This window comes from Thalassophryne amazonica, chromosome 6, assembly GCF_902500255.1.
Source record: "Thalassophryne amazonica chromosome 6, fThaAma1.1, whole genome shotgun sequence".
NCBI lineage: Eukaryota > Metazoa > Chordata > Actinopteri > Batrachoidiformes > Batrachoididae > Thalassophryne > Thalassophryne amazonica.
In genome coordinates this window covers 87698588-87724411 of record NC_047108.1, presented here as the reverse complement: position 1 = coordinate 87724411, position 25824 = coordinate 87698588, and the positions used below count along the sequence as shown (strand labels likewise).

Genomic DNA, 25824 nt, shown 5'->3' with positions numbered 1-25824 from the left:
GCAACACCCCCTAGAGGTGACAGTAGTTCATCAGAGCTTACTTCCACATTTGCAGCTGGGTGGACTGGGACAATGCGATGAAGTATCGTATCCAAAGACACAGACAGGTAGCGCGGTTGGGAATCAAACCTAGGTCCAACTCCTATCCCACTGAGACACCCACTGTACTCTGCAGCATGACTAGGTATTGATAAGATTTTATAGATCTGATGCCTTATCGATTCCCTTATCAATACCTTTTTGTGAATTTTCTGTGTACTGAAAGTAGGCTTTACGGGTTTTCTATGTCAACATTTTATTGAGTCTTAAACTAAATAAATATGAAATTGATCACTGGATCCTTGATCTCTTGACATAAATAGAAATAAAATCTGTAGTTTTTCTCAAAAGCATGTTCCTTTCAGATATTAATAGCACAAATTTAACTCCATACCTCTAAGCTGAGCTCAGCAGGCTGCGCTGCAAGTCAGCATCAATGTAATTCATAAAGAAAGCAGGACGTCTCATTTTGGGAAGAAAAAAAAAAACATTTTAGCGTTGTAGTTTCTTGTTGTATTACAACATTTGGAAAGAGGTGTCAGTTGATTTAAAGCGGTGATTCACTTTGAAGTTTTTAATTTCCGACTGGACTCTAACCTGACACGGCAGAGAGCAGCGCAGCGTTTGGAGCTGTGCGAACGGAACGGAGGACGATTCTCGTTTCTTGCCCGCAACAAAACAAGAGTCCCAGTTAGTGGCATTCATCAACACAAAAGTGACTCATGACTGACATCTTTAAATGGCTTTGAGAGGGGTTAAGAAGTGGATTTGCTGCTTCTGAAATGTAGAGAAGCAATGAACCACCAGAGCAGCGGACTGCTTCGTTGATTCAGCTTCAAGCAGAGTCGCTCTGCAGAAGCGGTTGATTACACACCCGCTGCAGGGTCTGTAAGCAAAATCATTTATATTCGGTGGTTCTCAGCACTACTCCCACACAGGGAATTCATGATCTAATTGTTTTTAATGGTTTCATGCAGTGCTGAATGGTGAAATTAACAACCAAATCAAATCCAAACTGGATCTGGGGAAGAGACATTATTTTTAAATAGTAGTATCAGTGTCAGGTGTGTGACTGAAACTGAGAGAATGTGAATGAGATCAAGACAATGAGTGACCATGAGTGTGTTTGGTTGTTTACTTGTGCTATAGCCTCCCAATTTCACTCGTAGAGTAAAAGATCCATCACATCTGTTCCAAAAAAAATACAGATGGTGAACCCTTTCACAAGGTAAAAGGCAACTAGGGGATATTCATTTTATTTCACCCAGAACACTTTTTGTATGTTTTCCTTACTTAAAAAATATTTCATTTTAGGTAGTTCAGTGACAAAATGTGTTGAAGCAGATACATTTTAATCTTTTGTTTTGTTTTTTTTTTTCCCTTCAGGAGTCAGAAATTACTGATTTGTTGTATGCAAGATTATTGGTTTGTGGTTTGATTCAGAGATCAATAATTTCACTGTTGACGCTGGCAGAGTCGTCATGTCGACTGACTTCAAGGTAACTCCGCGAGCCCACCGGCCTGCCGGACCTCCCGCGTACCATTTCTGAGTCCGGGGTGATAAACGGCCGCGTGTCATCCACTCCATCATCTCCCAGATGCCCCGCTGAGGTTCTGGAGGGACGAAGTGACACAGGACAGGACACCGATGATGGGACACTACCTACTGCCTTCCCAGCCCACCTGTGACCCTGGTGGGAAGGGGTAGGAGGAGCAGTCACTTGCCTACTGGGCACACTGCTGAGAACACTGCCCCCTAGTGGCATGGAAGACTCTGTTTGGGCATCACTGCTCTCAGAAAGCTGAGGATCACTGTTTCTGCGGAGCCATAGCCCCTGGCTGATTCCTGACCCTGGTGAGGGGGACTGCGAGGTCTGTGTCAATGGCTGAAATAGGCTACCTCCTCCTAACAGGTGTTCCCTGTGTAGAGCCTCGTCAATGCTTCGGGTCAGGTCAATGGGGGAGGGAGGGCGTAGATCAAACTCATACAGAGACACTGAAGTGTCTCTATCTTGAACCAGATTGCCACTCACGGAGCGCGGCGGAGGTCGACTCAGTGCCTGCAGCCTCAGCAGGGAGCCTGTAGAGTCATTGGATATACCTCGTTCTGTAAAGTGGCCCCTGTGGTTCCACCCCCTATTACTGTCTTTAGCACTACGTTGTCCAGCAGTGACCTGCTTGTGGTTCTGGTTCCTAATCAGACTCTTTGTGATATCAGCACCAGGACGCTCCTGGCTGGTAGAATTGTTAGGGACCTCCCTGATCCTCCACCTCCTCCTACTCCATTGCTTTCAGACTTTCTACAGGGTTTTCCTCTCAGACTTTGGACTATCTTAGACCAGCATGTATGTCTGTTAGTTGAACTCACAGACTGTCCAGGGGATGGCAAGTCTCCTCCTGCTCTACCGGCTCCTATTCAGTCCGTTCTCTTACCCTGGCAACCTTGAGGCTTCCAGAACAGCCAGGATCCCTGGAGTAGGAGAGAAAATCCCCAGGCCAGCTCAAGAAGTCGGGCCCAGAAGTGCACCAGCCACCATCCCCAATTGAAACGTGTCCAATCCCCGAGCATTCCATATAGCCACAGGGTGGCGTGCACATGCAGCCCACAGCACAGTGCTCCTAGAACCGCACACACTGCCAGCACTCTGGCCAGGATCACCCCTGTCCTCCTGCTCCCCGTCAAAGCCTTCCTCCTGGCTTCTTCAGGGACTTCATGGTGTGGAATGGTGGGGCAGCGTAAACGTGGAAACACATAACAGAGGAAACCCAGACAGAGTGCAATGCCCCAGCACAGAGACAGGATCTGCAGAGTGACGGGCACAACAGGGGAAAAAGCTGGGGAAAAGCAGATCAGTTGCCAACAGCAGCGTACACTGCAGCACAGCCAACACAGCCACCATAGGAGGACACTCCAGAGCAGACGGTAACACCTTACTCCCACTGCCCTCATGGCCAGGAGCACCAGAGCTTCCTGCGTCCATACCAGCAGGTGCAGAGGCAAGTTGTAGAGCGCTGTGACTGCAGGTCGCGGGAGGAAGTGCCGTGTGCCATAAGGGTCGACGAGAAAGAGCGCCGCCCTAATGCCTCCGGCCAAAATTAAGAGAGCATTGGCAAGTGCAAGAGCACCCTGGTGAGGACAGTTTGTGCTGGGCGACAGGGTGAGGCCAACAGCAGCTCCAGCAAACAGGAGGAGGAAGAGGCTGGCTGAACCGTAAACATGTAACTCCCATGCGAAAGCCAGCGTCTGGCTCAGGTCGACCCAGTAGAGAAGTGTGGACATTATGGCTTGGACTGACGCTGGGCGCAGGAGCTGGGTGAGCTGAAGGAAAGTGGGGAGGTTGAGGAGCATGTCCAGGAGAACGGAGCGGTTTTGCTGAGCAACAGCAGTCTGCAAGGTGGGGCCCAATCTCGTCTGGGCAACGGGTAGAACAGTGGTGGTCGGGACGGACAAAATACCTAGAAAAACAACAACAAAAAAAAAGGGCTTTAATGTTCACATTTTGAAGACTGAGAAGCTAAAATGTGTGAACGCCTTAAAAGCAGAGGTAGAAATGTGAAAGCAAATGAAATGCAATTCAGAACCACTAGAGGGGGGCAGTTCACCATCAATGTCAAAAGACAAACATTTGAACAGGTTGTATCCTGTTTCAAATAAGCTCTAAACCCAAAGACATTGTCTAAACAACTCCTCCAATTTACTAAATATATAGTAAGTCTTGTCTGTTTCTCCTCTCTGTGAATGCACAGTTAATATTGCCTCCTTTTAGTTCTTGCATAGTTGTTTTCCTTGCAAGAAAATATTTTCCCAGCGTACATTATTGCACATTAAGTCACAAGGCGCACACCGTCCAAGATGTGGATTTATTAGTGCAATTGTTCCTTAATGTAAGGCCACTGTCTTTACTTCTCTGATGCTGTGTGCAAAGCCTCAGCTAATAGCAGCGTGGAATGCAAAGCCACTGTTTTCAAAGAAAAATCTAATTCAAACCTCTAAATCATTTCATTGCTACAATTAAAGCGTGCATGTACCACAATCCCAATGATACTCAAAAAACGCAAACATCTCAACTCTCACTGCAATGACGTGCATCATTATATTCACAACGACGTAAATGTCATCTCGATAAGCCAGTCATAACTGTCTGCTTTAATTGGTGCAATTAATTAGAACAGTTTCGTTACATAATCACCGCAGTGTTACAATGTATGTATGCCTTTTGTATGGATGCCTTTCAAATTAGCAGAATTTTTAAAAATGCACAACCACCATCAGAGGAGAATAATGTGTTAGTGCGGTATGCCGCGGTGTGTCTCTCTCTCTCTCTCTCTCAATGTCATTTTCATTTTCGCACACTTAACAGCGTGTTTGTTCAAGCCACTCCAGCTCCTCCTGCAATGTCCTGGAAACACCCAACAGCATTGTGATCACAGGGCCACTCGTCACCCAACGCTTTGTGAGCTACTCGACTGGAAAGACAACAGGATCAGGAACCGTAAGACACTCAAATGAAGCGCCACTGACACACAATATTAGCACAGCGCTAAATTTTGTTCTAAAAATAAGTACAGTCTACATGTAGAATTGAATCCCCAGCTTTGGCAAAAGGGAAGCGAAAAAAAAAAATATATATATAGAGAAGAGAGAGAGAGAGAGCGAGAGAGGCTACTATCTTTTAAGTCTCCAAATGAAACAGAGGATAGACTGATTAGAAATGGGTGAACTCTGATGCAACAGATCAATTAAAGAAAGCTAGTTTGTTCTGTTTATTAGAAAGTGCATGACAGAGTTTTCAGCATCATTTAGCAGTAAGATTTTAGACTGTAATCCATCCAAACTCTATTACTGTGTTCTCAAAAAAAGATGTGGGTCAGATCATATGGGGAAAAATCCATATGTTTACATAACCTGTGCGTTTATTCGTGCTACCCAGTGCCTTTCCTTGTACTACAATGAAGCTAGCGCAGTTTGCAAAGCTAACAAAATGGACTCTGACATATTTCTCCATCCTATTTTTTCATATTGTTCATAACAGATAGTAGATTAGGATGAGTGGTTGTGGTTCACATTATAATTCAGTAACTTCAGCTTTGTATCCATCGCTGAGCCTGTGTGAAAGCCAAACAGTGATCGCACACCTGGCTAGCTTGCTAACATGGATGTTTCTGTTTGAAATAGTTTATGATCAGTGTAACTGTACAAGAGTGTAACTTCAGTTACTTCATCTATATGCATGACGCCGTCACCATTCAAATCTACAGTGTGTCCGTCTCCGTTTCAGCTTTGTCATAAGCACTCAAACACATGCTTGGTAATGGGGCTATTCCTTCCTGTTTAATCCCGAATACCAAATCGGGGCACGTTTTGAAGCATTATAGTAACTTCTTGATCCAGCTTTGTCAATCTTGCACAAACTTGATATACGTAGTAGTTATAGCATCATTGGGGTCAAATTTTCAAACTGTTCGAAAACTTCATCCTGATTCGCAAAGTCGTTGCTAGTGCATGGGAACTTCTGGGTGTTTGTAGTCTTAACAGCTTCAATCATGTCAAATGTCTTTAAAGCTTGTTTGTTCTTGCTCCATCAGGGTAAAAATTTGGAGGCGAAGCGGCATTTGTTACGGTTGTGTCCGAGGGCGCTGCTCCTTACTTTCATTTTCGCAGGAGTTGCCAGGTATGCACTTTATAAATCAGCCTGTTAGGAGGCAGTCTGGATTAAGCCATTTCATCACGTTTTTGCACTTTTTTGGATCGTGGATGATCGTAGCAGAATGGTGCCCTGTGTTATAGGAGTGTAAGGGAGGGGTTCAGTTATTGATTGGTTTGATTGCAATCTTAAACCTCAACACTAGATGGTATTAAAACTATAGGCTTTAATATAGTGCATACCAGAGCCCAACTGATATATTGGTTGGCCGGTAATATCAGCCGATATGAGCATTTCACAATCAAATCTGTAGCAGTGTTATTTTTACTAATGTGAAAACGGAACAGAAAACACTGACTGTTAGAAATGGTGTTCACATGTATTTGTCCAGTGTGATTGTTGACAGTGATGCTGTCAAGCATGGGCTCCAAGAGAAAAAAGCAAAAGCGAGTAGCTGCAATTAATTTTCAATCAGAGTGGGCATTTTATAGAGATAACGGGACTGGTCCTTTGCCACCTGCTAGGCAAGGCCAAAATAGACGAGGAGTCTATTTTATGCAAATGCTGAGCGATGTGACACAGCAACTGCCAATTCCACTGAAGGCAGAGTGATGTACATTAGTTGGTTTTTGGGTATATTATTTATAATAAAGTTCATGTTTGAACTGCAAAACATCAAGCCTGAGTTACATTTTTGTCATAAGGTTTGATAATAAAATGTTCGGAATGAACTGCCATTTTTTATGTATCTATCTGCAGATATATCAGTATTGTAATTTTTTTTATTATCTTGCCAAAAAACAAAGATATGTTACTCAGTATGTTTGTTTTTTGTAATTATTGCATTTTTCACCTTTAACTCGCTCTGGAGCACACAGTTTACATCGCAGACTCTTGCAATTTCACTTATAGCAGCCCTAGGAAGATACCTTTCAGCACACAAAAGGGGCAAGGTCAAAGGTTAAGGTCACAGGAAGGTCAAACACTAAATTCAACAAAACAATTTTCCTGGTTGCAATTTTTGAAATTTGGCCTCCAAATTTGGTATGGGTATAGTGATTGGTCTTGCCCATAAGCCATTGCTTGGGATAAGCCATCGACCTTGACCTTCAGGGTTTACCTTGAGGTCAAAAGTGATCTAAAGTAGGTCAAATTTCATATGTGAGTAAAACGTCAATTAAAGGACTTGAGAGGATCCAGAATATATCAAAAGTTTTAAGTTATGGTGTCATTTGGTGATGTCATAACGAAAAAAAACATGAAAAATTTAGATTTTTTTTTTAAGGGTGTGAAAAATAGTGCAAATCATCATTGCAGACTCTTGTAAATTCACATATAGCAGTCCAATGTAGATACCTTTCAGCACGCAAAGGGATCAAAGTCAAAGGTCATGGTCACAGGAAGGTTACAATAAAATCACAACTTTCCAGGTCACAAAATTTGGCATGAATATAGAGAATGGCCTTGCCCATCAGTCCCTCTTCAAGGTGGTCATTCCTCGTGGTAGTAGATACCCGTCACCCTGACCAATACATATGGTCAGACTCAACTGTATACAGTCTGGCTGGACATGTCTGGGCTTGTTTTGAAGTAATCATTTATCAGATGCACAACTATTTGAGCATTTATGAATAAAATAGCTAGAAATTAGCTGCTTCTTCAGTTTCTTTCATTCCGAACGTGTAGGTCTGATTGCCACCAAGACTGTAGATACAAAATATAATTTAAAAATATTTGTTGGAAAACTAATTGTGCAGCTAGAGTTTTTTTTTCTTTTACTTTGAAGTGATTATTTTCTATCACTTTTTGTCACTCCCCGACACAGTTTTATTTACACTGTATGTTGACTTCTTCAAACCCCCCCCCCTTTTTTCTTCTTACAGGAGTAACATCCAGACACGTTCCAGATGTGCAGATCACATTTCACAGGCTGGAGATACTTAAACTTCTCCTTACCCTTACTCTCACACGAGCCCTGCTAACACAGCTATATATGGCCCACACATGGAAATACGCTTAAAGTAAAATATGACGCCCAATTGTGTGTCATGGAAACGCTAATGAGGTGTGGACATAAGCAGAGCAGATACACAATACATATAATGCAACTGTATTATAACTGTAGCGGATTTTCAATGATCTGCAAAGGCTTGAAGATTTAAACATGCTCACGGGACAACACAGCCCGAGTTTAAACGTCATTAAGATGTTGCTCTCACAGCGTCTTATGTGCTGGGCTTTTACTTTTCCATTTACTTTTCCTCAGCTCCCCTTCCTTCACTCTCTCTGTCTGTTTTTCATTACCTTCCTGAAGTCCCTGAATTTCTGTGCACACTTAAGACAGTCCTTCTTCCCTGTGATTGGGATTCCAGCAACAGACCCTTCTTTTTCAGACCCTGCTTTTCTCTTGTCTGCCTGGGATTCTATTAAATCCTCCTTTCACCTCCTGCACATTTCTTCCTTTCACTGCACCTTCCTGACACAACCGCCCCACTTTCCATGGAAAATGTGTTCACTTTTTCCTCTCCTTTGAAGCTTTCTCCAGATTCAAAGTCTCAACTGTGAAAATAATTCCGTTTTAAATCACTGGGGTGACTCCAAAATGAGTCAACACAGTCATTCCTAAAACACATGGCCCTCTTCTTTCTCACCTGTCTGTGTTGACTGCACAGTTACACCAGCTGTAGTTGTTCGCTTAGTTTGGTTTGTTGTTTTGGAGACTGATTTCCCGGCCTCCTGTGTCGTAGTTAACACGGGGCTTGTGGAAGCTGTTGTCACTTGTTGTGCTGTGCTGTTTAAATGTGAACTAGTCTGGATAGGAGCTGTAACTGGCGATCCTAGAACGTGCAGCTGTTTGTTCGTTGAGCCAGGTGTAGTAGCTGTAGGTGGGGTTGATGCCTCAGCAGGGTCGTCCTGTTTTGAAGTGACTCCGCTGGTGGATGAAGGGTCTGCAGACAGTTCACCTAGAAATCAAGAGAAGACAGTGTTGTGGAGAAGATTTACACCAACAGCATCCTAATATGAGGGGCAATCTTGATTTTGGTGTGGATGTTATATATATAATATATAATATAATACTCATGTTTCAAGCACTGTGCTGTAGTTCACTTGAAAAAGAACACATCATAATACAAGCCAAAACACACACAAAAAAAAGAATGGAGAAAGTAAAACTGGAATTAAAAAATAGATAGAATACACAGTGGGGATTCTTCACAAAACGTTTCATCAGTGCTGCAAATTACCAACCTGTAAGTAAACAAGACTGTTGCGTATTGGAGGTTTCTCTTGGCAACGGCGCCCGCGAGGCCGTTATACCCATGAAAATGGTCGACTAACGTAAGACGGCTAATTTACAAATTTAGCCATTGATGTGAAATGGCGATTACACGGATAACGTGAGGCAACTAACCGTAGTCGACTAAGTAAGTTTAATAGACTAAAAGATTAGACTGCTTTATGAAACCGGGCCCTGGTAGAACTCTTGCTCAAATAAGATAATTAATAAGGGGTCATATCATGCAAAGCTAGTTACACGTGATATACTACCATCAAAAAGTGATATTAATTTTCAGTCACATTATTCCAGAAAAGGCAAAGGAAGACATGTGCTGATGAACACTAAACCTGCTGGACAGCTTAAGATTGTGCATCCATATCAAATTATAATTTTTATATTAAAAAAGCTGCAGTCAGTGTCAGGTTTGGGCATGCATGAGCACATGCTTTGCTTGCGAATATCTGAGAACAACTATATCTTCACTTCCTTCACAGCTACCTTCCAACAGACGAGCAGATGTATATCCTTACTTCCTTGCTCACTGTTGCATTGCTGCATGATTGTGAACTCTGCACACAGGATCATCCAACTTTAAATGAGATCCATCAGGCGATCTTTTGACTTTTGCATCTTAGTGATGCCCATGTAAACGCTTGATGTTTGTTTTGCGTTGAGTTCCACTTTAATACCTTGTCAGACCACAGCAGTAAACAAAAGAAGCTGCATTTAGAGAAGCCCAAAATCCCCATTTTCACCTCAGGTTTCACCCAACCTCATTACGCCCATCAGCAGCTCTGGTGTATTGTATTTTACAGAAAATCCCCTGATTATCACAAAGCATTCCACAGCATTTGGTGTCTCACCTGTTAATGCTACAGTGTGAGCTGTTGCCTGCGTTACCAAAGGTAACAATGTGAGTCTGGTCTCAGTCTGTGGTGTTGCAGGACTCCAAGCTGGCTTTGTGGACTGGCTGTCTCCAGTTGACGTTTTCATGCTGGACGTTTTTGATGCAGAGCCTTCAGATATCGCATTCTGTGCCTGTGGTTGATACTGTGCCATTTCATGACCAACTGTGGGCAAGGGAACGGGTGATTGATCTTTTGAAAGCACCGCAGTTGGAACACTCCCGGAACCCCACTCCTGTTGGTTGGCCTCCTCTGTCTCTTTGACTGGTGCCTCCTCCTGTCTGTTTGTCACTAGCTTTTCTCCTGCAGAGTCAGCCCCAGCAGTGGACGATAAGGTTGGCAGAAGTGAGGTTGAGGCTTTTATAGTCGTATCTCTTGCACCAGAAGCCCTGCTGACTGCTAGGCTAGCGGTGTCCGTCCTGGACCTAGCCAGGGTTGGCCAGGTTCGCACAGGTCCACTGTTCAGGTTGTGGGTCGAAAGTACAGACAAGAATGAAGGAGTGGACTGCGCAGTCGGATGAGTCATTCTTTGCCCTTGTTGCGCTGCTGTTGTCATTGTGTCCCGGAGCACGACTTTGAAAGGCACATCAGTTCGCCCTCTCTCAGAGAAAGAGGGCCAGGATTGAGTAGTCTGCTTCGTTGGTAAAGGTGAAGACTTATTCAGCACCTCTACAGGAGAGAAGGAGGAAGAACCAGTGAGGACCTGGGCATCTGGGAGATGGATGGAGCAGATGAAGACACTGATGAAAAGGATGTCCGTGGGAGCCATGATCTGCTTCTGAGAGGTGATCGGTGCAGGCGGTGAGCCTGTCTGTCCGTCACATCATCCCTCCTCTGGGCTTCTGTTGACAGTGAGAAAAGATGATGCTGTGAAAATGTAACAAAAGAAACTCAATCGCTTTGACGATGTAACCGAGCAAAACATCAGAACCAACGCTCTGCTACGATCTTCATAAACATGCTGTAAACATGTACCATCATTTTTTGACAGTTTATTGAAATTCTTATTTTTGGAGGGGGTGGGGGCATTATTGTATTCAGAAACTTAAAGCACACATCATTAATAGTGTACAATGACAGTTGTCACTTTCACTCTCACCAGTACTCGCGTCATGAAAGTATACGAGTATAATTGTGCTCTGTGGGTGCGTTAGTCTCAAAATGAGGTGTGGTCGGGCTCAGGGCCATGTGTTGCTGTCACGTGGCAGCAGAAAACTGGTTCACTGAGTTGTTTTGTATTTACAAGATGCTGTCTGAATGTTCCTGTTAATTCTTTGTAGAGCTCACAGAATTTCTGAAAATACTGAGCAAAAACCTGCATCACAACTGTGAATAAAGTGTAGAAACATTTAGATCTAATAAGTAACAGAACCAGGGGCTGATTAATACATGAAGTTGATTAAAATTCTAAATTTAAATCATTGCAATTGCAATTGAGAGTGAACACCACAGATTGAATAAACAAAATTAGCCAGTTCCTCAATAGGCTTCCTACAAATTAGTTTAGATGTTGTGACCCAGACTGAAGGAATCACTAACCAAAACTAATATGTTGAGTCAACCACTGACATTTGCTTATTCTTTCATTGGAGGCTTTCTTCAATACACATTAAACTCAAACTTGCAACAACTTGAAAACTGACTGGACCCGAACTTCTACGTAGCACAAAGTTGCACACAGCACAAAGGAAACTTTATTTGCGGTTTTTCGCTGATCCTGTTGTGGTTTCACACCCAACCCTTGCATCATCTACATGTTGTTGTTGTTGTTGTCGTCGTCCTTTCAGCTGTTCCCGTTTGGTCGGGGTCACCATAGCGGATACAGCCAGATCCGCATTGGCATTTGGCACGTTTAATGCCAAATGCCCTTCCTGAGGCAACTGCAGTGTTACATGGAGAAACACACCCAGCCCCTGGTGTTCGAAGAGCTCTCCCATCCAAGTACTAACCAGGCCCCACACTGCTTAGCTTCCATCTACATATCAAGTATAATTGGACTCATGGGTATGCTTGTCTAAAATACGGTGTGGTCACATGCAGTGCTGTTGGAGTAATATTGACTGGTAGCAGAATGTGGTTACACCACAGACAAGCAAAGATGTGATCTAGAGTCCAGCACAGTGTAGTTCTGATATTGAGTGGGTGCAATACTCAAGCAAACGTTACACAAGATGGTTATAAAAAGCACATAGGACCCTGCTTGTATACACATTGAAACTGAACTTAAAACAACTATTAAACAAAAGTAGAAAGCACTCATGGAAAAATAGAAAACTTCACCTTAATGCTTCAACTCAGGAAGCTTTGGTGTCCACTTGTGCAAACTGACAGGTTGGCACTGATCGATTACTGACAAGAAACCTTCTCACCTGCATCCACATTCCTGTACCAATGAACTGTGTGCCTGCTCTATGCTGGCTTAAAGGGAACATGACATGCCCCAGACCACTGGTTCCCACACTTTGTATACAGGGCCCCTTTTGTAGATAAGGATATTATTGACCCTCATTCTGTAGCATGGTGGAACTGTGGTTAGCATTCTTGCCTCACAACAGGAAGGTACAGGGTTCAATACCTAATTCCTTTCTATGTGGGAGTTTGCATGTTTTCCCTATCTGTGTAGGTTTCCACCAGGCACTCAGTTTTCCTCCCACCATCAAACCATGCAAATTAGTGCTCCTTTTCCTGCCCCTGACCAAAGCACTGTCTCTTCATCTGGAGTTGGTCCTTGGGCACTAATGTGTGGCTGCCCTCCTCTTCGCTGTCTTCTTCATCTTCTTTGCTTGTGTAAATCAGTATTGTTTTCATTTGAGATATGCATATTGCTCATCTGCTATGCTGATTGCTCTGGCAGCACAACACCATCACAAAAAACAGGGTGTGGTACAGTGTATGGTTTCAGAACACATAGCAAGCATGCATAAATAAAGGCAAGAGTTCAACTTCTATGTTATGTAATACGGTGCACCTTACAAAAGCAAAACACACAACTACACAGCGGTAGATGGATTAATATATGTTTTCCTTTCCTGTCTGCACCATGAGAGTCATTGGATCAGCATACGTTGATTTCACCTTCAAAGTTTTCGGCCCTTTGTTTCCGAGCAGCAGAACTCTCTTCCCTTCTGAGCTGGTTTTGTTTGAGCAATGGAAACCAGGACGCAGCTGTAATACTGAGCGTGATAGAGTTGAGACATCCCAGTGAAGCAAGGACACCCCCAGGCTCCTACTTAGTGCACAACCCTACGAGTCACCAAGCCAAACAGCTGCCACCCCCTCAGCAAACATCTTTCTTATCAAAAATGAGTATTTAGCTATTCTGTTCAAAGATGTATATGAATATACTTCCATTATTCAACCTCTTGCTATGAGTCACGATGGGAGACACCTGTGGGGAGCAGCGTCAGGTTCAGGCTGAAACTTTAGTCTGAAACATTGGGAGGGAACGTGCAGAAAACATAAATCTGTGCCTAGGGGAGGATTCATTTTGGTGCTGATGAGTCACGTAAGCCCGGTTCAGAACTGAGGAATAACTGCATTTATATGCTACAGTTGCACACACATGCATGTGCACAGTTAAGGTGACTCTGAGTCATTTAATACATTTAGAGAAAAAGTCTATTCATTGATGTACAGAGTCTCTGACTTCTTCCCAGTGAGCCCTTGTGTTCATCAGTGTTTTGGCTTCTACTCTTTTCAGTGCTTGCATGGATTGGGTTGTGGTTTCAGGTTGTGGAGACCGGTGGCTTTGGTGTCTTTGTCAGTGAGGAAAGGTCTTCTAGTTTTAGTACTTTCCAGCAATGCTGGAAAGTACTAAATAAAGTTCTCAGCCGGGGTAAAAAAAAAACAACTGTTCTTCCTGACACCAAAAGCAAACAGGCAAATGAAGATCTTGCCAATAGCTTCAACAATTATTTTAACTCCATAGGAGAATTGCTATCAAAGATTACAAGGCCACCAGGGGGTGCTACATATCACTTGTATCTAAAAGGTAACTATTCTAAATCATTTTTCCTGAAGCCAACTGATGAAGCTGAAGTCCTTAAAATCATAATGGGACTTAAACGTTCATGCACTGAGGGATGGATGGTATTTGTAGTAAAATTATAAAATATGTGGCTCATGAAATTATTGAACCACTTGTCTATTGTATAAATTTGTCCTTAATACATGGTGTTTGTACCTAAAAAAAATCAAAATAGCAAAAGTCATCCCAGTATATAAAATTGGGGACAAAAATAATATGCATAATTATCGTCCAATATCTGTATTGCCTACTCTCTCCAAAGTATTTGAGAGAACTGTTTACAATAGATTAAGTGAATATTTGGACAAATTGCACATACTTACCACATCTCAGTATGGCTTCATGAAAAAGAGATCAACATGTATGGCTATTCTTGATCTTATGGAGCAAATATATGATGCTATAGATAGAGGTGAATGTGGAGTGGGGATATTTATTGATTTATCAAAAGCATTTGACACTATAGATTTTAACATCTATTGGGGAAACTTGAGCATTATGGTGTCAGAGGTATTGCACTCAGTTGGTTCAGAAGCTATCTGTCTGAAAGGGAGCATTACGTACAGATACATACCAGTAAATCGCAATATAAAACAATAAAATGTGGTGTTCCACAGGGATCCATATTAGGTCCACTTCTTTTTATTATTTACATAAACGATTTTATAAATTCATCAGATATATTACACAAAATTATTTTTGCAGATGACACAAATCTTTTTTTTATCACATAAAAATCTTCAGTTTCTCCAAAACAGTTAATGAAGAATTAACTAAAGTGGACATTTGGCTCAAATGCAATAAACTATCTTTAAATATTAATAAAACTCACTACATTATGTTTCGCTCTAACAGATCTCGGATAAATACTGAAATGTACAGATAGAGATTAATGGAATTGGTATTGAAAGAGTACAGTATAGAAAATTTTTAGGTATATATATTGATGAATTTTTATACTTTAAAAAACAAATTGATGAATTGACAAGTAAGTTATCGAAATATGTTGGATTATTCATAAAATTCGACATTATCTCCCTCTTAAAGCTCTTATAACACTTTATCAAACTTTATTTGAACCACATTGAATTACTGCAATATTATATGGTGTAATACGTATCCTAGTTATCTCAATAAATTGATTGCTCTGCAAAAGAAAGTGATTTGTGTTATAACCTGGTCTGAACGTAATGCTCCCCAGGGCTCGCAAAATTTCAAAATCCCTAGTAGCCCTTCGGGCAGGCACTCTTCAGGTTTTGGTAGCCCGAAATGAAATGAACTGGCCCATTTTTTGTTTTAATGTTTTAATGCAAGTGATAACACATTTAACCTAATTAACATTTTTGGAACTTTTATTAACACAGAACAAGAACAAGAAAATGGATTATTCTGGCAAATTAGAAAATGCCAGTTGTTGAGGGAACAGTCTCATCATCTTCAGACATTTCCTCTTGTGCCACAGTCTCCTCTTCTCTGCTCACTGTCTTTCCTGTTTTGTGTACAATATGTCTTGTGCCCTTTGTGCTCAACACCCAGAAATGAATTGCTGTCTCAGGACAAAAGGATTCCACTGATTCCCCATTTATGGAGATGTGCATAAGGTCATTCAGTGTTTCAGCCTGGAGAGTTGTGCGGTATACTGTTTTCACACGGTTCGTGCAGGAAAATCCTCTCTCACAAATGGCTGTTGATGGACTTAGTGTCAGCATTAACTTCACTAACAACAACACATGGGACAGGTTTTCAGGATTCTCAGATAAGAGATCTTTGTACAAGGTGTCTAGTTTGCTACCACGGTGTGCTGAAAGCCACATTTTTAGATCCATCCATTCTTCTGGAATTTGACTTTTTCCTCCTCATTTAGCAAAGTATCAAAATGTTTGACAAGACAGTCCACCTCTTCATCCCCAAAAGTTGACAGCTCTAGTCTTGAGCTGGGAAGAGTAGAAGGGTCAAAAACTTGGAAACAAGACAAGGGTTTTGAGAAAGATTTTTAAATCGGTTGTCCATGTACTTAACTGTGTTGTCAATAATCTTCAAGAACAGTGTACTAATGGCACTTTTGTCCTTGTTTTCACATCCCCCCTAACAGGTCGCTGGCTTTTGTGAGTTTTGTTCCACTGTAAGAAATACTCTCATCATCATTTACTGTGAGTTTGGTGTCCAGGGATCTTTGAAATTCACCTGGCTTGGTTTTAAGGCTGATTAGGTGTGATGTTGTGCTCTCAACTAACTGATTTGTTCGCATAATGCTCAGTTTGTCATGCTGCATTTCAGTGCTGCATTTGGAAAGGATTGTGCTGTAATCTAACATAAAATGCAGAAATCTAACAAATCTCTCACTTTTCATCTCCTGCACAATCCCCTTTGCTTTTGCAGCATCTTCTGGTGTAACACCACTTCCTCCTGACATGTTTTCTAAATGGGTAACTGTTTGAGTGTAGTTTTTTCCACAGCCTTTAGACATCTCAGCCTGCTTGGCAGCCACCGGGTGCTTTTTAGGCCACTAAAATGTGCCAGTTTGTCATTGAGTATTTCACTTATTTCAGTCAGTTCCCTTCTCTTTTTTGGCGAATAATAATACATCTTAAAGATGCTTTTGAGTGTGTCTTCAAATTTTGCTAGGTACTCGCATCCTTTAATACTGTCCAGCACTGCCAGCTCTAATTTATGTGCCACACAATGTATAGTAATGATGTGAGGTGCCCTTTCTTTGAGCCGCCCAGCTACTCCAGTTTTGTCTCCAATCATTACAGCAGCACCATCAAAATTGGCACAGACCACTTTTTTTTCCCCAAGTGTCTGCCCTGATGCCTACATGGTCCACAGCTTCATCAATGGCTTCTAGAACCCCTGCAGCATTTGAGCTTCTGACTGGTTGGCATTTCACCATGTAGGTAGATATGTCACCATTTCCCTTTACATATCTAACATGAACCAGCTCCTGTTCAATAACCCCAGCATCTGTGCTCCCATCCGCGAGCACAGACAAAAACCTGCTGTCTTTGATATCTTTTTGAATCTGGTCTCTAGAGGTTTTTGCTATAGCCCTAATAAAAATCTCTGCAGGCATGGTCATTGTGGTAAGTAGAACCTACATCTATGCCATTTGCTTTTGAAGTTTGCAAAGACTGCCAAATTTTGCCATTGGCAATTCACTTTTGCAACATAAAATGCTGTTCTAAAAAGTCTAGTCATTATATCCTGCTGTGCTTGTTCATGTGTTGTATGGTTTTTGCAATTGGTGTCTCTTCTGGGAATAAAGCTGCAGACTGGGCACTAATGCACTTCTTATGTGACAGGGAGTTGTCATGGGTTCTGATGGGGTCTTTCCTTAAATTACTAGTACCAAGTACAAAAGCATTGTTGGAGTCAGAAATTGTAGGGAATTGACGACACACTTGACAGAACATTGTTTTGTTCACCTTATCATATTCCAGCCAAGGGAATTCCTTAGTCCATGAAACCACAAATGTGCGCTTTCTTTTTGCTTCATAGTCTGATTTTTCAGAACTCTTTCTTTTTGGGCTGGCTTGTCGCTCTGTTCCTGTGGAGGCTGGCTGCTCTGACGCTGACTTGGCCTGGTCCTGTGTGGTTGCCTGCTCATCTGTGCTGGACTGTCCCTCTCTCTCTGCCCCCTCTTCATTCTGACCTGTGTTTTTTGGCTGCACAGAACTAAAATATCGACGTAAATCCATCTGTGTTCAAAAAAAGAACAAATGAATTAAATAAATAAATATAATTGTTTCGCACGTGCGTTTCTTTTTTTTTTTTTTTTTTTTTTAAACTTTAGTAACCTACCATCAAAAGACATCTATATTGGCGAGTGTTTGCGATGCTTCAATTCTGAATAGTAGCGTGGTGACTGCAGACTAAACCAGCAACTGTTTTGCTTCCTATTCTTCTCACTTCATCGTACTCGGTGCTTCGTGCACATGCGGCTGGCTCGTGTGTGCGCGTGAGAGAAAGCGGGCGGGAGAGCGAGCGGGTGCCTGGCTGCGCACATAACACACAGAAGGACGGCGCCATCTCCTATCATCCTCAGCCAGCCAAGATATCGGGTATAGTTTTAGGTAGCCCGTCGGGCAGGGGTGTAAAATTTAGTAGCCCGAGTGAAAAAGTACATAGCCCCAGGACGTCGGGCTAGTGATTTTGCGAGCACTGCTCCCTCTGATCCTCTCTTTTATAGGCTTAGGCTTCTGAAGCTAACTGAGAGCAACATATTTCAGAACGCATGCATGATGTATAATGTAGTATATAAGCGAAATGAAAGACTTTGCCAAATAATCCAATTACTTATCCATCTCATGAATATAACACAAGAAGGAAAATCAGGTGAAGGGTAAAAAGCGTAAACTGAAATGTACTAATTTTGGCATTACATGCAAAGGTCCACAGATCTGGAATGCAATTGACGATACAATACAAAACTCAGTATCGTTAAATATATTTAAGAAACTTTTGAAAAATGACTTGTTGCTACATTATACTCAGGCTAGATCCTAATAGTAAATAATACAAAACAATGTATATATAATGTACACAACAATGAAATTTAAATGTATTATAATACAATGCAACTATGTGTGAATGATTGCCCTGATGGCAACACTTGAGAATCTGAGTGAGGAGTCGGAGTGGTGTGTGTTTGCGATTGTACTGGATGAAGACTAAGATCCTCCAACGCCTCATACACCTGTTGCTACAACTATTTGTGCACACCAGTGGCTGAAAGACAGAGTGCGCTGTGAGAGCCCATTCAAGCCCTCTCGCGGTAGGTGTCTGCCAAATTCCAGGTGACACACAAACATCTAACACCACTCACTTGGCACTTAGAAAATGTGTGGCCATTCGCGCTATTAGCATGAAAACAGTCAGCAGATGATCACTTTCGAGCTTGGATGGTGAAATTTGTCTAAGTGCCCCCACGAGTGTGGCATTGCAAAAAGCAACACACGTGGTGCATGTGTCTCACACGTGTGCCCATGTGTCACAGCCCCCCCTTGCATGAAATGCTTATATGTATGCACAGATCTGATCACATGGGGGCCGGACAGCCAGGTCTGAGCGCACACAGCACAGGGAGGTGCCTGTCAGGTGATCGCAGCACACTGACTGCTGGATGACGGCTCAAGGCACACATTAAAACACAGAAACCACCGCCAGGACAGTTATATAAATAATTACAACAATACCTACATACTCAATTATATAACAAATAATGAAAATGAATGACCACATAACACAGAGTGACACATTGGTCTGGGCGCTGAACGGACAGGGGGGCATGTCCGCCCACAGCCGCTGCTGTTGTGATATCTGCTTCAAAACAACATGTTTTGAAGGACATTAACTTACAACTTCCACCTTGTGGCGCGTGTCTCTGCCTGCTGTCCTCATGTGGAAATACATAAAATGTCTTTTGCCTTTGCACCGGGCTGCAGCGGCCGCACACAGCACACCTCGTCCACGTCCTTGTTGATTTCAGACATTTTTCAGCACCATTTACAGGCCAGCAATGGTAGCCCTATGGTGAAGTTTCTGGCTGGCAATCAGAGCTTTTGTAAACTGCAGATTCGAATCCCTATGGGTGGTATGTATTTTTATTTTTATTTTTTTCACAGCAGCTGTGCAATGTGGTTACACATGCTCTAGCGGCTCACCCTGTGTTTCCCCGCTGCGCCAGTGTTGTGCACGCCTGCCCCTCGGCTCATACGAGCTGTTCCGGCGTGATTCGCCCTGATTTGTACTTATTCGTACTATGTGTGAAGGGGGCCCTTAACATTGCACCCAGTGAGTCAAAACTTCACACATTCTTGAGAAATGTTGGTTTCTCAGAATGCAAAAGATGGAGAACTACACCCTACTTTTTTCTGGGTCAGGCACAAAAATTCCTAATCGCCCTCATATGTCATAACTATGTTTGCTATGACATTTTGGCCATGTAGATGGAGTAAAAGGGGGTGCCTGCATTTCATCAGATATATAGTTTCTTTCGTGAAGTGGGGTTGGACCGGTTGTCTACTGTATCGTTGCCATCCAGGTCCAAGTGCACTTCCGATATTGTGGCAGATGCGTAATGTGCAGCACCAGCTATGTTGCCAGACGTGACCTGAAACAAGTACATGCACCAATGTCATTAGAAAGAAATAGTAAGGAACGTTTAACATGAATGTCTCTACAGAATATGGCAGTTTTATGCCTGTGGGAAGATCATTCCACAATTGAATTTCAAACCCTTTCTTTCACTTCTGTCCCCCAATTTAATACAGCTTTTTAAAAGCATGGCATACTGTCCTGCTTGCTGGCTGAGGTCTGAAAGGAGCAGAAAGACAGGAGCTGGATTTATGAATCCTAAAGTAAGAGAGAACTGGGAGAAGTGGAAGAATGAAGTAGGTGAAGGATATATGGTGATGCAATGAAATACCAAAGTGAAGATTAAACACTGGGAAGGTTAAAGGGGATCACTGACAAAAATGTACAGGAGCTCGGAATGCTGGAGGTGACTGATGAGAACGATGATGCAGAATATTAGCGAAAATAGTCACATGGAAACTATGTCTTGAGATTAACAGCTTTGTTATGGTCTGAGTGCAGATATGGTTGTCTCTCCAGTCAGGTATGCCAAGAAAGTGAGCTGGCTTCTCCTTTCCACCAAGGTTAACTGACAGGTCACCAGCAGCTTGAAGGTAAACAACCTGATTGCCAAGAAACGTCTTTTAGTAACATGTCACTACCTTTGTCCAATGCCTTCCTATAGTACTATGTGTACCCAACAGGTGACTTCATAATGTAGGTACAAAGAACTACAGATTAATGGATTTAAAAAGCCAGTTTGTCTAACAAAGGTTTTGCAACAAAAAGCCTTCAGCTGCTGTTTGAAAGGTGCCCTGAAACTTGGAAGACTTTGATCCGCACACCCGGCTTTGTTCCGCTGGATGCCCCCGTTGTGTGCTGGATGCTGTGTATATAAAAATAATTATTCTGTAGCAGATTAATCATTTATCTTCCAGTTGCTGTTGAAAACGCTCTGATCGCTTCTGGAATCACAGAGGACTGCTCCAGCTGCAACTTCTCTCTCACTTGCGCAGTTAATGAGGTGGAAGAAACATTTGGAACCATCTAAAAAGGTAATTATTTGTCATGTTTATATTGTAATGGCTTGGTAAAACAGTTGCATGTTCACCCCTTCTTGTGTGTAAAAGTATGTGTCCGTAAAAAGTACTGTTTATGATAGATTTACATCTCATTATAATTGTGCAGACACGCTGCGCTGTGATGCGGTGCACCTGATGGGGGTGGGTTTGCTAAGATTTTTATCGAGATCATACCATTATCAATTCCGCTTATCCATTTGAATCATTACGATTCCCTTATCGATACCTCTTGTGAATTTTTGTGTACTAAAATGGGCTTTACAGGTTTTCTATGTCAACAAGATTTTATTGAGTCTTAAAGTAAATAAATATGAAATTGGTCACTGGATCCTTAAACTCTGGACATAATAAACTCTACATGGTGGAACCTTGATCTCTGGACATAAATAGAAATAAACACAATATGTAGTTTTTGTCAAAAGCATTTCCTTTCAGACATTATTGGCATGAACGTCTTTCCATACATCTGAGCTGAGCTCTTGCAGCTGGCTGTGCTGCACGTCAGGATGTAATTCATAAAGAATGCAGGACGTCTCATTTTGGGAGGAAAAAAAGTTTTAGTCGATTGTAGTTTCTTGTCTGTATTACAACGTTTGGAAAGAGGTGTAATTTAATTTAAAGCGGCAATTCCTTTCGAAGTTATTCATTCTGACCGGACTCTCTGTCTCGGCAGAGACCTGCAAAGTGTTTGGAGCTGTGTCAAAGGAACAGAGGACGATTCTCGTTTCTTGACTGCAAACAAGACATGAGTCCCAGGCTAGTGACTTTAAGCAACAAAAAAGTGACTCACAACTGACATATTTAATGGCTCTGAGAGGGGTTAAGAAGTGGACTTGCCGCTTTCTGAGAGCAGTGAATCAAAGAACCAACGAGCCAGTGGAGTCGAAGCACTGCTCATTGGTTCACGCTTCAAAGAGTCGCGCAGCAGAAGCGGTTGATTACAGACCCACTTCAGGGTCAACGTAGAGAATGATCATTTTCCCGACAAACACCCTCAAAAACCACGGCTGCTCTGAAGGACCAATAAGGGAACGTTAAGCAAAAAAAAAAAAAAAAAAAACTATTGATATCGGTGGATCAAATCATTTCTTAATGATACCTCGTAAGAAACGGTTCTCAATACCCAACCCTATACGCTGACACAATCACTCGCACTCAAGACGCAGTGTTTTTGACTTGTTTGCGTAATGTTCACGTTGAAGTTCACGTAATTAACAGTGATGGAGATTTTGAAATTTCAAAAATTTCCTTCTGCACACGTGCACGAAGCTGCGCACATTTTACAACGGGTTTGAGGCGAGTTTACTTTTGTGCACGGCAGAGTGTCGCAAGGCAGGGATCAAAGTTGTGCAAGTGTAAGGGGGCCTAAACAAACAAATCAAACAGTTTCACTAATGTCTTCTTCTTTTGCCATGTCTGTGTGACACTAATGTGTCTCACAGACCTTCCTCAGTAGAGCTGCACTCCTCCCCACGTTTTCCTTCAACTCTTCCTTTACTCTACTCCACCACCTCCATTTTGGCTTCCACTCTTTCTCAGCCCCTGTACTTTCATTCTCACTCTTTTTTGATATATTCTAGGGATAACATGATACCCTTTTTCATAGCGATACTACCACCTTCAGTATCTGCCGATACGATACCAATCCAGTAACCTTTTCCCCCGTCTTCAAACAGCGAATCTGTTAATAGCTGCATTTGCTTATATGTACTTTGCTGAAACAGTCATTAAACAAAAACATCAATTTAAACTGTTGAAACAAACATTCTACTCCCCTAAATCTGATCCAGTCATAGTCATCAATATTGGACTGATACCAATCCAAATTATTGAAATGGCTGATCATATATTCATCATGTCTTATCTTTATGTCTCCAACCTACTTTCCCCATACATTTTTGGTATTTGTCTCGTTTTGTATTCTGTCCATCTTTACATTGCAGTTCTCGCTGCTGGCTGACCTCAGTTCCATTTTGCATAGGAACATGAACAGTTGTAACTTTACCACACCCTGACTGATTTCCTCAAGCAGCTCTAGCCTGGTCAGTTTTCTGAAGCAGGCACACTACACAACAAAAGTCGTGAAATCACTTTTTTCCTGGGCAAATACAGTGTACACTCTTAGAGAAACTCAACTTTAATATCTCGGTTTAACCCTTTCTGTGCTCACCATGAAAACTAGACAGCAAGATGCACCAAGCCTGAACTGGGCCACTACTGAGCCAAATGTGAGTAGGACCATAGTGGCATAGAGTTAAATCAGTCTCCCCAAAATTTTGAATTTGTTCAAAAACCAGTACAAGTTCAGTTGACCTGTCCTAACTTAATTAAGCCACTGCAAGCTCCTATTCAGGAATCACACAATGTCATCAACTGGGAAAACTCGGTGTAAAGTTAGCCTGGATGTCAGGTGTGGAAAGCTGCTTTACTCCATCTCAGCATTCTCATTTCCACTACACCCAACATCTTCTTGCCTCACTCCGTTCCCTGCCCATGTCTCAGAACAATATATTCAGTGTTGGTGTTACCATCGCCTTGACCGTTAACCTCTACCTTCATTGTCTGATCACACAACACACCCCTGGAACCTTCTTGCAGTTTCTCCATACAGACTGCACTCTGATTTCTTCTGCACTTAATTCCCCACATTTGATTGTCATCCATACTCAGCATGTCAACTTCTTCAATTTTCTGAATCCTGATCCACATTAAATCTCAATGATCTGCATTCTTCCAATTTATTTTCAATCTTCCAACTCTAAAAACCCTTCTTGAGTTTTTTCTAGCTCCCTCTCTTTTTTGCTTCCTTCAAAACCTGCCTGATGTCACCCTTACATGGCAGATGTGCATTTATTGCTAATCTTCACCAATACATGGTTGCACGTTGGTAAAAATGCAAGAGCACATCAGTCTGTGACTATGACGAGAATGCAAATGGGTGCTCACTCAGACTATTTTTATTATATTCAGCCCCTGGGGGCCGAGGGGACACATCACTTTGTGTTTTCGTTTGCTTTGGGGTGTGCATGTTATTTTGATGTCGTTTTTCTCTCTTCTCTCACAGTAAGTCCTTTTTTTTTTTTCCAGAGGAGGAAGTTCCCTGGGATAATATGCCAACAGTGCACGCAACAAACTGAAGATTACTGTAAACCCATTGTCACTGTTAGCTACAATCACAGCAGCTGTCACTAATCGCTTAGTTACTGCGATAGTGATGTCATGTCTACGCTAACATCCTAATTTGTACTCATTTGGTCGCATTGTGCACTGACGTGTTCAGAGAGTCTCTGTCCTGCTCACAAATACCAGATTCCAGACAGTCTGCCAGTATAACAGTTCCATTAATTTGAGTGAATATTTCCACAGGCGGACACAAGTGTGTTTGTGGACAGAAGGATCTGTGTCTTTTCAACAAAGACGGGTCCAAAGTTTTCTCCATCTCTCTCTGTGTATACGTACACAGACTCATGCTTTTGCTGCAAGTGCTCGTACATGAGAAACACTGAGTGCCCATTACAGAGATCACTCTAGACAGTGTCCAAAATGAGGCGGCTCTTTAATCAGCAGAATTTAAATATAAAACGCAGTGTCGAGAGGCTCTCATCTAGAGCTGGATAATGGAGAATGATGAGGAAGAATGTGAGTGGGACTGCACCAAGTAAGACACAAGGCTTTTCACACAAGACAACAATCCGACAAAAAAATCCCTGATGAAAACAACAAAATTACAACCCCAAAATCAGAAACAGTTGACACGGTACAGAAATGCAAAAAAGTAGTGATTCTTAGACTATCTTTGACCTCTGTTCATTTCAGACAGTATGAACTCAAGATATTTCATGTTGGGGTTTTTTTTACTGGTCAACCTAATTTCAGTTGTTCATATACATCCAATCCTGCATTTAAGGCCTCTAACACGTTCCGTTAAAAGTTTGGATACAAAAGAGTTTACCACATGTAATGTTGCCACTCCTCCTGTCAACACTTAAAAGACATTTTGGCACTGAGGATAGCAAATGATGAAGCATTTCAGGTGTTATTTTGTCCCATTCTTTCTGTAAACATGTCTTAAAATATGCAACACAACAGAGTTCTTGACATTGCATCTTTCTATTTAGGGCTGCAGCTATCGATTATTTTAGTAATCGAGTATTCTATCGATTATTCTGGCGATTAATCGAGTAATCGGATAAAAAGTACTTCTGCGTTTTTAAACAACATCAATTGTCCAGGGCTCTCCTTAAGCAATGGCACAATGTCACTGCGCCAAAGTGTTGGCATTTTGCTGAAATGGCGATGGGATGTGGCTTTCTGTTTTGTTTTCTCCAACTTGTAAAATGTAACAATTTTTAAGTTTTGTTTTTTTCTTTATAAGGTTGATGGACTGGGTGCCTGCATGATTTTTTTATCCCTCTCTCTGTGATTCAGCAGATGCATTTCAGCTGGAGGTTGAACATGCAAGCCTTGTAGTTTTTTATTATTATTATTTTAAGTTAACGTGTTTGTGAAGTGTTGTGTGTGCCCAAAAAAGCAAAAATTAAAAAGTCAAACAGTGTGAATCTGAGGGAAACAGAAGAAAGAGTGGACTTCAGATGTTTGTCAGTGTCGCCAGGGACAGAACTGTGACTCGCCCGGTCTGAGCCCCTCACACCGGGCAGAGAGAGACAGCAGCCGGCCACCGGGTCAATAGTCCCTCCCCACGTAGAGCAGACCGTGAGTTTTTTAAAAATAGACAAACACACTGCTTCGCTTTAAATGCACAGTCAGTCTA

At 42.1% G+C, this 25824-nt stretch overlaps 1 protein-coding gene across 1 annotated transcript; it reads right to left on the bottom strand.

Moving 5' to 3' along the window:
- Positions 1 to 1418: 1418 nt before the first annotated feature.
- LOC117512579 (proline-rich transmembrane protein 3-like) lies at positions 1419 to 10725 on the bottom strand. The gene is given in 8 exon segments (XM_034172717.1): positions 1419 to 2296; positions 2299 to 2881; positions 2883 to 2971; positions 2974 to 3316; positions 3318 to 3394; positions 3397 to 3495; positions 8336 to 8647; positions 9828 to 10725. Coding segments are annotated over 8 exon segments (3132 nt in total). The 5' UTR covers positions 10639 to 10725; the 3' UTR covers positions 1419 to 1478.
- Positions 10726 to 25824: the final 15099 nt, after the last annotated feature.